Raw genomic sequence first — 13,706 nt, forward strand, 5'->3', positions numbered from 1 at the left:
TTTCCCAGCGTTGGGGTCGCGAGCTGCCGGGGTTAGACTGCAGCTGAGATTGCTCTCCCTGCCGCTGTCCCTGGTGCTACCGCAAGCAGCACCGCCCCCTTTCGCTCTTCTTACCTGCCCAAAGTGCGCCGCTGGTTTATAACTTTGTACGTTGGGCTTCCGTGTAGTTTTATTTTCTGGAATTTCTAGTTATCTTTTGTTTTGAAGTAGTTGTATTCCTCTCTAGTTGTAGAGGGAGACCAAGCGTGTCCGTCTAAGCCTCCATCTTGGCCAGAAGTCTCGCTTTTTTCAATATAATTTTACGGTAGTTGAAATTAGTATGATATTTTAATATGAACATTCTGAAGAAGTCTATAAGTTATATTGTGTATCGTGTTCTTCTCAGGACACTTGATAAGATTAATAGCATACCTTTTTTATTTTTATATATCATATATGTAATTTATATACCATATAAATATAGCTCCTAGAAGGATATTCCAGCATAGACACATTCTTGTTATTCAACCACAGGGTAGTTATCTTTTGTGTAAATGGACATATTATCACATATGACAAAAATGGAAAGGATATTTTAAAAATAAGTCTATTAGGTATGAAAGCATTTATCATAGATTTGGACATTTCTACCAATAATAAGTCAATATGTAACACTGATCTGACTATCAAATGAAGCTCATCAACAGATTGTTAGCATACCCACCTAATATAAACTAGTCAAGATTCACAAACTAAAAGAGATACACACGATCCTCTAACCGACTAGATATGTACCTAGAGGAAAATCCTGTATAAATCATTTATAATATTTGCATTGATTTATAGAGTATAGTGCAAAGCAAGTGGATTAAGCCATGAGCAAATCATAATGCAGTGATATAAGTGACTGTATTTGTAAGAAAATGTTTAGGGTCATAGATTAAATCTACCAGCATTTAGCTGAAAGTATTTAATCTGTTAGTTGCATAATCAGCAGTGATCTGGTATTGGGGGCAGTTAGTCACAATTAAAATCTCTGAGAAGTAACATAATGTCCTAATAGGTTTTTAGGATACCATTTAGGTCGCATATCTGGTGTTTGGTAATACCATTTTTAGCTTTTTTTTATTTTTTTTTTTAAATGTGAAATGTTTCACTGAAGAAACATCACCAGAGAGCTGTTTGACTACCTATCACTAAGAACTATGGAAAGGTATACCCTAGATTTTATTGAAAAACCAGCAATGTACAAAAACTCTTACAAGTTGTTAAGAAAAAGGTATAAACCCAATAGAAAAATGATTCAAGAAGTGAGCATGCGATACATTGAAGAAAACATGTAAATGGCCATTAAATATTTGAAAGTTGTCTAAACCCTAGTATAATTAACAAAATAAGCCAATTTTTTACCTGTTAAACTGACAGAGGTTTTTGAAAATGACAAAACATAGTGCGGTCAGCAGTGTGGGAAACAGGCACTTTGAAAACTGTAGTTTATTGTTTATGCTGTTACAACTGTCCCAGTTTTTTGGCCTTCGTCCCCCCAAACCCTCCCCCTCCTTCAGATCATACCCACACCATTGTCCATGTCTATGGGGCCTGCATATATGTTCTTTGGCTACTGTATTCCCTATGCTGTACGTTACATCCCCATGACTGTTTTGTAACTACCAATGTGTACTTCTTAATCCCCTCACCTTGGTTTGCCCACCCTACCATCTAGCTACCATAAAAATGTTCTCTTTATCTGTGATTCTGTTTCTATTCTGCTTGTTGTTTATTTTTATTTTTTATTTTTTTTAGATTCTATTGTTGATAGATATTTATTGTCATTTTATTTTTCATTTTTTAAAATCTTCTTAAAAAAGACCCTTTTACATTTCATATAATACTGGTTTTGTGGTGATGAATTCCTTTAGCTCTTTCTTGTCTGGAATGCTTTTTATCTGTCCTTTGATTCTAAATGATAGCTTTGTTGGGGAGAGTAATCTTGGTTGTGGGTCCTTGCTTTTCATCACTTTGAATATTTATTGCCAGTCCCTTCTAGCCTGCAAAGTTTATATAGAATTACCTGTATACAGAGCTGCCTTTAAGAAGGTTTATGTGTAGTGGTTATCAAATACTTGGTCTTTAAATACTATAGTGATGCTAATTTAAATCATTCTTTTTATTAAATGTTGGAACTAATCTCAAACTCTGAATTTTTGACAGCAGGCTTTTTACCAGTTTGTCTTTCTCCCCTAAATCCACTCTTGGCCCACATGCTGACCCTTATTCAGAACACCTATTTTTGAGGTTTATCAGTCTTCTGGTTTTAGTTTCCTTCTTACATAACAGGAACATACAAGTAGTTGGTTACTCTAAGAATGTATTTTTTACCTTCCTTACACAGAGAGAAACATAGTAGTTGAGAGTTTGGTTTCTTCATCCGACTTTGTAGGTTGGAATAGGAATTCTGTGACTTTTGTTGTGTAGTGTAGCCTTGGGCACGTTACTTTCTTCTGACACATGCTGATAGTAACAGTTACTTGGGTCATAGTATTATGGATGCAATGAATTGCTAAATATTAGTAGGTGCTTCCAAACAGTGTTCTGCAGTGGTTTTACCATGGCAGTGTATGAGCATTGCACTTTTTCTGTGGACATAGAAGAATGCCCTTTTGCTCATTTTGGTCTTGTTATTTTCAAGATACATATTTTTTATTTTTTGGTGTAGAGGTCTTGTTAATCTTTTATTAAATTTACTACTAAGTATTTAGGAGGGTTTTTGATGGTATCATAAATGGTACTGTTTTTTAATTTTATTTTTTCTTTGTTCCCGATATATACAGTTACTTTTGCACATTGCCCTGGTAGTCATGAAACTTGCCAAATTCCCTTATTAACCCTAATGGTTTATCATGGTGCCTGAGATTAAGGAGTTTTATTTCTTCCTTTCCACTCCTTATACCTTTTATTTCTTTCCCTGCTTTATTACCAAATATTCTGTTACATTTTTAATATCTTTAGCTTCTGTAATACCTTCTCTCTCTTTTCTTGATGAGTGTATCCAAAGGTCTTTATCAGTGTGGGTCCAATTAGGAGAGAGAACGCACACAATTATTTAAAAAGGGAAAATTTTAACATAAAGAATTATTAACTATAATAGGATTGGAGTAATGAGAGATAAAGATAAATTGGTTAGTTAGACGTAAAGAGAACTCTACGGAATATAGGAATCGCAGTTATAAGGAGTAGTCACCAATTATAGGTATGGGACAGACGGCCTGAGGGAGCTCAGGACTAAGATCCAGACTATTGAAGGGGGCGCAGTTGTGGGTGGCAACTCTTGAAATCAGATCCTTCACCTTCCTCAGAGTTTGTTTTGCTACCTGCCGTGTGTTGTTGTTTTTGAGTGTCTTTTTCTGAAAAAAAAATTTTTTTTAAGACTGTGTTCTTTGTCATGTATGGCCATTAAAGCATCTGTTCTGTTAGTTTAATGGTCAGGTGCTGTTTTGACTGATTTACCATAAACACTTGGAGCCAACAAAAGAAAGAATACTCTCCCATATTTGCAGAATGACTTACCAGGCCTTTTACAAGTCTACCTTAGGTTTTACTTCCTACATGTTTGGAAAGACTTGCCAGATGTGAAAGCTTAGTCTTGGCTTATTGGTAGCATGTGTTTTGCCCTTGGGCATGTGCATGGCTTTCTTAAATCCTCTGGTGTATGGGGGGAACTTTAAAGAGCTCTTATTCCCACATTTATTTCTTCTCCCAACCTCTTCCCTTCTGTGCTTCTTGGTCTGTTTATTGTTTGTCCTAAGTGCTTCTTGCCCAACTCTTTTGGCCAATACCTGTGCCCTTAGATGTTTTTGGCAGTAGCCACCCAGGAATTCATCCTAGCTCTGGGAATGCTCAGAGTTGGACAAAATAAAGGGAAGCATTTTTACCAGTCCTTGATGGGAGTCTCCAAGTTGAGACTCACAACCATAATTCTTTGAGAATAAAAGAATTATGTATTGCTTCCTATCAACAGGTACCAGTAGTATGGGCTGCTGTTGTCAGAGCTGCTGCCTATCTGTGGTGTGGGGAACGGTAGGGAGGTTGTTTAAAATCGTGGTACTTTCTTACCACAAAGCAGCTTTGCTTCTTTCTTCACCGTGCTTTCCCCTGGTTGTTGTACATTTTTGACTGTTTTCCAGATTTTTTTATAAGTTGATTCTGACAGTTTTTTTTGCCAGGTCATTACCTACTTTTGGTGAGGGATAGAATCTTGGGATTCCTTACTCCTCTATTTTCAGAGACAATTTTGATGACTAGTGCTTCAAAGATGTCAGGTCTCTGTTGGGTTTTGGCTACCATATTACTAAGCTGGAGAGAGAAGGGAGATATAAATGACCTTAAATGTAAACATCAAAACATCACAGACCCCACTGTCTCACCGAGGTTCAGTTGCTTTTGTTGGATAAACACTTCATTGGATACTGGGTTTTGGTTAACTGACAAAGTGTTGAAATGGTTGACTAGTTGTTTAGTTTTGTACATATTTTTATTGTTTTAGAGGGAGAATTAGATCACCAAGGTCCTAACTCCACCAATCTGGAAGTCAGTCTCTCTTCTGGAACATTTTGAAAGAGAATAATAATGGGAAGTATTATAACAATATAATAAATTTTCAAAATTATGATGATGGCATGTTTCTGGAACAACAAAATAAACAGTGTCCAGAAACAGTCACAAATTCTTACAGGAATTCAATGTATGGTGAGTGGGATTTCAAATTGGTGGGAAAAAGATATGAATTTAATGGACAGACAGCAATGTAACCATTTGTGAAAACTGAATGAACACATAAGCAAATGGAATGCACACTTACACCCAAGTAAATTCTACTTTAAGCAAAATGATCAAGGTAAAGGCTCAGCATTGACATGTGGTATTTGTCATAAACCCAAGCAAATGGGTGAAACGCAAAGGCTGTAAGTCATGAGGGTGTAGTTTTTTCACATGGGTCGGGTCTCATAATTTAGGATTAGACATTCAGGAGTAGATCGATGAAGAAGGTAAGGTCTGACAGCTGAGTATCTTAAGTGGATAAACACTGACACCCAGTCGAGCTTCCCATCTGTGCACAAAGCTGAGATGATTTCAAGTTACATATTTTTCTAAGAATTGTTTTGAGGCAAAAATATCATGCTTTCTAAGAAAAATAGTGTTTTCTGAAGCAAGTGAACTGTGATGTTTGAAAAAGGAAATCTTATGGGTTTACCTTACATTTATTAATGTATTTTATTATTTTCTTTTACAAGAAAGCTTTCTCCCCCAGTGTTTGCCCTTCCAATTGGAAATTCTATCATTACCTGCATGTCATATTTATATGGGCTCTTCTATTTTCACCTAGAAATAGCATGGTTTGTTTCTGAAACCTTTCTTTTTTTACTTTTTAGTATAAAGGAAACTATGTAATCTCAATAATAATTACTGAATTCTAACTTTTTAAAGTATGTGCAATTATTTTTGTTAGTAATATGAAAGTTATTTTTAATTATATAGTCATGTTCTACTTCATTCTTTTCCTGTTTTCTTTATACTTCATCTAAGTCTCAAAGAGTGCTTTTAAAATATATTACCAAAAAATAAAAAATAAAATATATTACCCAGCTCAATTAATTAATCTTGATACTATGGAATCATGAAGGCTTCCCTTTCCCTTCTTCCAAAAACAATCTTATATTCCACATCATTCACTTTAAGTAGGTGTAAACCTATGTTGTGCCTATCTTTTCATTTTGAATATTTATCTGTTTCTCAGAAAATTGATTTTAATTCTTTATACTGTGACAGAATTTTCATGAAGATGATATGAAAAAAGAGCTTAAATCTGAGTTCCTAACATGAAAGGGGCTTTATATCTATTACCTCACAAAATCCTTACCACGTTATGTGACATGCATATAATTATCCCAGTCACAGCAGCTGTGCGAGGTAGGAGGCGTTCTTATTGGACTGTTGAGACATCTGAACATTGGAAAAATTACGCAAATTGCTCAAAGTCACATTACTTCTAAGTGAGAGCCAGAAATAAAACCAAGGTTTTTCTGACTCCAAAGCTTTTGATCTTTTTCCTACACATTGTTTTTATTCCATAAGGGGTTTGATAAAGGAATGACAGAGAGACTTCGAGAGTTTTCTGTTACTTGAGCATGTCTAGGACTTTTACATGTTCATGTATTTATTGATTGTTTAGTATATCACAGATACTCTGTGGTGAGCCTCTTCTATTTTAATTAGATATTAAGATTTTAGTCTCTTAAATACCATTAGTTTTAACGTCTTACCAGCCTTTGAACTTTTAAGTTATATATTTTGTTATTGTGATGGTGGTGGTGGTTCATTCTGTTTTGCAAATCAGTCCTTTGACAGAATCTGAATCTGAACCACTGAGCATGTAGTTTTCGGTGGAGCCAGTATTAGCCTGACAGATTAAGTAACCACCTGAATGCTTACTTGATTAGAGCTGAACTATGGATTCTGTGAAATGAATCTGTTGACTTTTTCTCAAATTTGCAAGAGGAAACAGTAAATCATTGTAGTTTTCCATTCTCTTTCAGCTTTCAGAAGAAATATTAGATAAATGGCTCTCCTACCCAGAGTCTCAGCATGTACCCCTTTGCCAGCAGATGCTTGGTTTTGCTATGAAGTCTGTTACACAGATGGTAATGGGGAGTACATTTGAAGATGATCAGGAAGTCATTCGTTTTCAGAAGAATCATGGCACAGTAAGTATAGGGCCAAATTTAAATTATTCTTTCATCACATTGGATAGTTAAATAATGTAGATTTTGCCACCTCAAGAATAAGATTTAAGAGTTTATAGTATAGAAATTCCATGTTTTGGGCTAAAAACAACAATGCAAAAAAAGATAATTGCCTTTTTTAAAAATTAAAGAATTACTTTTTGCTTGCAATTACTTTCTGAAATTAAAAAATTATGTAACTAAAGAAATTTTCTTTTAATACTTACCCAGTATATAATACAATAATACTGAATTCTAGAATAAAGGGAAAAACTGTATTTAGTACAACTAGACTGTGTCCTATATAGAAAGCAGTTAAAGCCCATGAGCATTAAAATGTAATGAGATAATATGATTTGAAGAAAGGCTTAGTCACTCTAAAATTGATTTTCTGTTTGCCCTTTCTAGGTTCACATATGGAATTTATTTTTCTCTATTTAAAAAATAATTTTTTAAATTGAAGTGTAGTTGACATATAATATTATATCAGTTTCATGTACAACATAGTGATTCAATATTTATATACTTTATAGTGTGATCACCACAATAAGTCTAGTAACCATATGCCATGTGCAAAGTTATTATGATACTATTGGCATATTCCCTGTGCTGTACACTACATCCTGTAGCTTATTTATTTTATAACTGGAAGTTAGTACTTCTTATTCACCTTCATGTTTTTCACCCATCCCTCTACCTACCTCTCCTCTGGCACCTATCAATTTGTTCTCTGTATCTATGGGTCTGTTTTTGCTCTGTTTTGCCTATTCTTTTGTTTTGCTTATTTTGTATATTTTTAGAAGGAATCTGGTATTTTTTAATATTACTAGAAGTTGTCAAAGGAAAGTTTTTAGACTATAAACATAAACTGAAATCCTTCCTCAAATGATCTTTTAATGTCTGAGACACATTAAAAGGGGTTTATGTCACTAGGAATAATAACCAATTTGTTAATGCAGAGGCCATAACAACTGTGTCGTGACTGCTTCTTGGCTGACAGCAGTTGGGAGATGTCATCAGTTGTAGGATGTGTACCGATTTCACAGATGTTAAGGTGTGAAAAATGTACACTCCGCATTCATTGCATACTGTATTTCTCCAAACACATTGTCCCAATTATTTTCTCAACAACATAGTGTGCTCTCTCTTTGTGCTTTTGACATTTAGATTTACTAGTCCTTGAATATTTGCCTGCCTAATCATTCAATAATGATATTTCCTGATTAAAATTTATAGTTACTTTATTGTTCGTGAGGTTAAACATTGTTTAATATTTTTGTTGAAAACTTGTGTTTGTTCTTTTGTGGGATGCTTTCTCATATGCTCTGCCCATATTTCTACTGATATTTTTCTTTTTCATACTAATCTGCAAGAGCTCTGTGTTCTTTTCTAAGTTTCCTTTTTCTTTTACTTTTGTTTATAGTGCTTTTTAAAAAGTCTTTCCAAAAAAATATTTTAACATTTATAATAAAATTGAGAGGAAGGTACAGAAATTTCCCATGTACCCCTTGCATCTACACATATAAGACTCCCCCATTATCAACATCACTCACCAGAATGGTATTTTTTGCCAACGATGAACCTATATTGACACATCATAATCATCTGAAGTTTAAGGATTTATGCTTGGTGTTGTATATTAGTGGGTTTTGGCAAATGTATAATGACATTTATTCGTTATTATGTCATAGAAAGTATTTTTACTTCCCTAAACATCCTCTGTGCTCTGCCTCTTTATCTTCCCCCTCCTCTCCCAACTCCTGGCAACCACTGATCTTTTTATTGTATCCATATTTTTGCCTTTTCCAGAGTGTCCATAGTTTTACTTTTTCCAGAATATCATATAGTTGGGATTTTATTGTATGTAGCCTTCTCAGATTGACTTCTTTCACTTCAGATTGACTTCTTTCACTTAGAAATAGACATTTAATCTTCCTCCTTGTTTTTTCATGGCTTCAGAGCTCATTTCTTTTAGCATTGAATACTTCTCCATTGTCTGAATGTACCACGGTTTATCCATTTACCTACTAAAGGACATTCTGGTGTTCCAAGTTTTGGCAATCATGAACAAAGCTACTATAAACATCGATGTGCAGATTTTTGTGTGGACATAAGTTTCCACCTCCTTTGGGTAAATACTAAAGGCTGGGATTGCTGGATTATATAGGGAGAGTATGTTTAGTTTTATAACAAACTGCTTTTGAGGATTCTATTGATATATCCTATAGTTCAGAGATTGTTTCTGAGCTGTGCCTAGTGTACTAATAAGTCTAGCAAAGAGATTCTTCATTTCTATTACAGTGTTTTTGATCTCTAGCATTTCTTTTCAGTTCTTTCTCAGGTTTTCCATCTCTGCTTACATTGCCTATCTTTTCTTGCATACAGTATACTTTATCCTTTACCTGAGGATCTTTTAGAGCCTTTAGGATATTATCCTTTAGAGCTCTTAGCTTATTAATCATAGTTATTTTAAATTCCTGGTCTGATAATTCCAACATCCCTGCCATATGTGGTTCTGATGCTTGCTCTGTTTGTTCAAATTATGTTTTTGCCAAATATATATATATATATATATATATATATATATATATATATATATATATATATATATATTTTGTAGCTAGACGTGATATACTGGGTAAAAGACACCAGTGGGGAAAAGGGAAGCTTTCCATAGTTCTATAATAAGGTCTTAACTTCGTCTTTTCGTGAGCCTGTTCCTGTGTGCTGTGAACTTCACAAGTGTTTTTCAGTTTTTTCTCTCCCTTTAGGCAGAACAGGATGGCCAGAGTGGGCTGGAGTTTGGTACTTCCCTTCTCCCACATGGAAGGCTTAGCTCTGATTGGAGCTGGATATTTCCCTTCCCCAGGTCAGTTAGGCTCTTGATAATACCCCAGGAGGTTAGGCTAAGTAGTTTTGGAAGAGGATAGGCCTTACTAAGATTAATGGAGTGCTCTGGCTTATTTCAGGTTCGGTTCCTTTATTCAGTACCCCTGCTGGGAGCCCAAGGAGGTTTTCACCAGCATTTACTGTGGGAACCTGGTTAAGCTCCTAGAGATAAATCTCACAATATTTTGGGGGTCTCCCATGACTGGGTCTCCCTGGAGCTTTTAACTCTCAGAGTTGTGTATATTGAACCTCAAGCAGTTTGTCAATTACAGTTCAGGATTTCCTACCTTTGCACTGGTTCCTGAGGTGGTTTCTATGTGTGAGTCTATTTCAGTAAGATGTGGCTCCCTGTTTTCTCTTGTCTCTCCCATCTTGGGGGCATCAGTTTTCCTTGGATCTTCCTGTGTCCTAGGGATCCAAGAAGAGTTGTTGATTTTTCAGTCTATTCAGCTTTTTGTTGTTGGGATGGAGTAGCTCAATGAATTCAACTTTTTCATTATAAATTTTTGCTTGGTTCTCTGTGTCGTGCTTAGAAACCTCCTTTCTCGTTTTAAGGGTATTCATAATGTAAAAATTTACTATATATCTTTATAATGCTTTTAATAGTTTAATTTTTACATTTAAATAATCTGTAAGATCTTTCTCTGTAAGGTTAGAGTTGAGTGCTCCTAACTGTATTAATATTTTAAAAAATATTTAACATTAATTAATAAATGGTGTATTTTTCCCCTACGTTCTTTAAGCACTTTTGAATTATAAACAAGTTATAGTTTTTCCAAGGGCTAGTTACCCTATTTTGAAATAATTGAAGCCTATCTTGTTGTTTACTATCTCCAAATTTTAGACTAATTTTGAACCTTGCTCTGGATCTCAGTCTTTTCAATATCCCAGGTGAAGTAAAAGTTGTAATTCCCAATGAATTCTCTATGAATTTTAGTTATCCACTGGTACCATTATAATAAAAAATTGAGATTTGACTCTTCTGCTGCAGTCTTTTCCTTCCCATTTCTGCACCTTTTAAAGAAAAGGAACATTTGACTTTTCAGTTATAATTAGTTTGAAAGAGTCTTGACTGAAATTGTTAAGATATATTTGCTCTATTTTTCAGAGACTATGGAGTAAATGATTATATAACTCACTTAAAAGGGAGAGCTTAATTATCAGTTCTGTTAGATAGGAGTGTCTCAATTATTAGCTTAGATTGCTTGGTATTATTTAGAAAATCTCCTTATTAGTTAATAGGTATGTTCTCCTATTTTCAGGTTTGGTCTGAGATTGGAAAAGGCTTTCTAGATGGATCACTTGACAAAAGTACAACCCGGAAAAAACAATATGAAGATGGTAGGTTTTACTCTTAAGTTTTAGTAAAGACAAAAGGATATATGCTCTATTTTTAAGTCGTGTTTTTCTCTCTCTCTTTATTTTTTTCTACATTTCCTATAATGAAAGTTCTTCTTAAACAAAAGAGAAAAAAGCAGTGAATTAGTAAATGAAGAGTTCGAATAGCCTACAGGATTCCGTCGTCGTCGTCGGCAGCCATCCGTCTCCAGAGACGATGGTGTAGCTTCTTAAGAGTCTATCTGCACCGCCAAGAATGGCTGTGCAGTCCAACTCGGGAGTGACACGGTATCTGTCTCCTCCCGTGTTGCATCGACATCTTGTGATGACGCTGGAGTGTCCTCTCCAGTGAAGCTGAAGCTACAGAGCCTGGGCAGGGTGATATGGAGGGTCTGCTGTTGCCCATGCAGCAGACCCAGCCTACAGGATTAATGGAAAGCATAAGAGTACAATCCTGGGAAAGCAGTTTGATGACCCATATTAAGTCATAGATGATGGATGAAATTATCTAGAAGAAGAAAAATATTCCCTGAATATTTCTGTTTCTACTATTTCTGCAAGTAGAAAACCAGAAGCAATCTAAATGTCCAATATATGCTAAGGAAATAATAACAACATGATTAAATATTTTGTAGATATTTGTTAAAAATGTAGCAACATAAAAGTTCTTACCATTTAATATGGAATAAAAATATTTTCAAAATTGTTCAGCATTGGTTACAACTTTGTGAACTCTACACAGAAAAATAGCAATTTTAGTTTAAGATGGTTTCCCAATTATCCTCCCCCCTTTTTATTTTATTCTATATATTTGTCAGTAATTTAATAAATGTAATGCTTCAATACCTTTATTCTGAGTTGCTTCAATTCCTTTTTTGGAAGCAGGCTGGGTAAATTAAAATACATAAAGTGCATTGGAATAATGGATTATTTCCCATATATAATAGTATTGCTTCCCAGGATTCTCTTCCTTTATTATTCCGACAAATATTTATTGAGGCCCATATGTGCTAGGCACTCTTCTTTGTATGGAAGAAAACTCTCTGTCCTGATGGGGCTTACCATTCTGGTGGTTCCCTTGATGTCCAACATAAGTCCAGAAAGCCAATTTAATTGACACATCTTATGCTATCTGGTTTTTGTTAACATTCTGATTATCTTGATGGATGCATGTAGAGTAATTCCCTTAATAACAAACATATTTAACAAAAATTGGTTATTTCACATCTGTTTCTGTCCATGAATGAATGGTGCCTGATTTGGGAGAAGAATGAAGTTAAGAAGACAGAATTTAGAAGGAAGGTGGATAATATCAGGGAAGATGTGTATGAGTGTGGAGGCCTGTAAGGTGCTGGTATTGTTCTACTTCTTGACCTGGGTGGTGATATTATGAATGTTTGCCTTATAATTATGTCTCAGACTGTGCATATATGTCTTATTACTTTTTTATACATATTTAAAAGTTAGTGAAAAGAAGGAAAAGAAAGCAGATGAGTTTAAACATAAATTAGCTTTTTAAAAAATTGTTGATTACCACTCTTTTACCTTTGAAAATTTTATTCTGCAGTGGTAGTATTGTACAGAAATATTTTAAAAATTTAATCTTTACACATGCTTAATATTCTAAAATCTTTTTTGTTTTTCTCCTTTAAGCCCTTATGCAACTGGAATCTATTTTGAGGAAAATCATAAAAGAACGTAAAGGAAGAAACTTCAGTCAATATATTTTCATTGACTCCTTAGTACAGGGGAACCTTAATGACCAACAGGTAATATAATTGCTAAATATTTATCAGATAAAAGATAATCACACATGTATAGAATATATTTTTTATTAATTTAACCCAAAATTCCTCCAAATTCAATGGCTTTCTTTTCTTTAATGTGCATTATCCATAAACAATGTAAGTATTTAGTCTCCTGTTACTTAGCTCTTTGAAGCAGCTGTATATTATTTAATGTTTGGGTAAGCAAATATTGAGCCAAAATTCTCTGATCATAAGATAGGAGGACTTCTGTCAGTCTTCACTGACTAAACTGTTCTGCCCTTATGACCAGATATGGCAGCTTGGCTTGTTCCAGCATGTGTCTGTTACCCCCCGCACACCACTGTGTGATGTTGTCAGGCAAAGGAGGACAGGAGTAAAACCATTATTGCCACATCCTTTTATAGGAGGATTCCTCAGCCACATTCTATGCATGCAAGTCTTTGTAGACAGAAGTGGTTTTCTGGTGTGTGTGTGAGTACAGAAATTGAATTAGGTTCCATGCACAGTGAATGGCAGGCTCTTCTCCACTGTTCCTGAGGCATCATTGCTTCATGAGGCCAAACCAGAGAAGACTGAGCCAGTTTGTTTGCAAAAATATATCATGAGATAGTAATAGTATAGATAAATGTTTACTGCATGAAAAAAGACGATAAAATATTTAGGTTGGTTTTTCCATTATGTAGGTGTTTTTTAAGTGAAACATAAAGAAATAACATACTTTTTCCCTTTTCTTGACTCTTAATTCTATACTCTAGGTTTTTTTAGTAGGGCTTGATATAGACTACCTTGCATTTCATACTTTCTAAACTTAGTTTTGTTTTCTAGATCCTAGAAGACAGTATGATATTTTCTCTGGCCAGTTGCATAATAACTGCAAAATGTAAGTATAACTTGATTCCTTCTTTAGATAGAGTATAAAATATACTAGGGTAAAGCTATTCTGAAATAAAGG

General features: G+C 34.6%; 1 protein-coding gene across 3 annotated transcripts in view; it reads left to right on the forward strand.

Moving 5' to 3' along the window:
* Window positions 1-13,706, forward strand: part of CYP20A1 (cytochrome P450 family 20 subfamily A member 1) — a 61,694-nt gene that overhangs the window by 20,514 nt on the left and 27,474 nt on the right. For all 3 annotated transcript variants that reach the window (XM_090282832.1, XM_090282838.1, XM_090282834.1), the window contains 4 exons: window positions 6,573-6,740; window positions 10,910-10,988; window positions 12,639-12,754; window positions 13,580-13,634. In XM_090282832.1, coding sequence (XP_090138958.1) covers window positions 6,573-6,740; window positions 10,910-10,988; window positions 12,639-12,754; window positions 13,580-13,634 — 418 coding nt within the window. The remainder of the gene's footprint in view (window positions 1-6,572; window positions 6,741-10,909; window positions 10,989-12,638; window positions 12,755-13,579; window positions 13,635-13,706) is intronic.

Source organism: Furipterus horrens, unplaced genomic scaffold, assembly GCF_987537825.1.
Source record: "Furipterus horrens unplaced genomic scaffold, mFurHor1.1.pri manual_scaffold_1, whole genome shotgun sequence".
Taxonomy (NCBI): Eukaryota; Metazoa; Chordata; class Mammalia; order Chiroptera; family Furipteridae; genus Furipterus; species Furipterus horrens.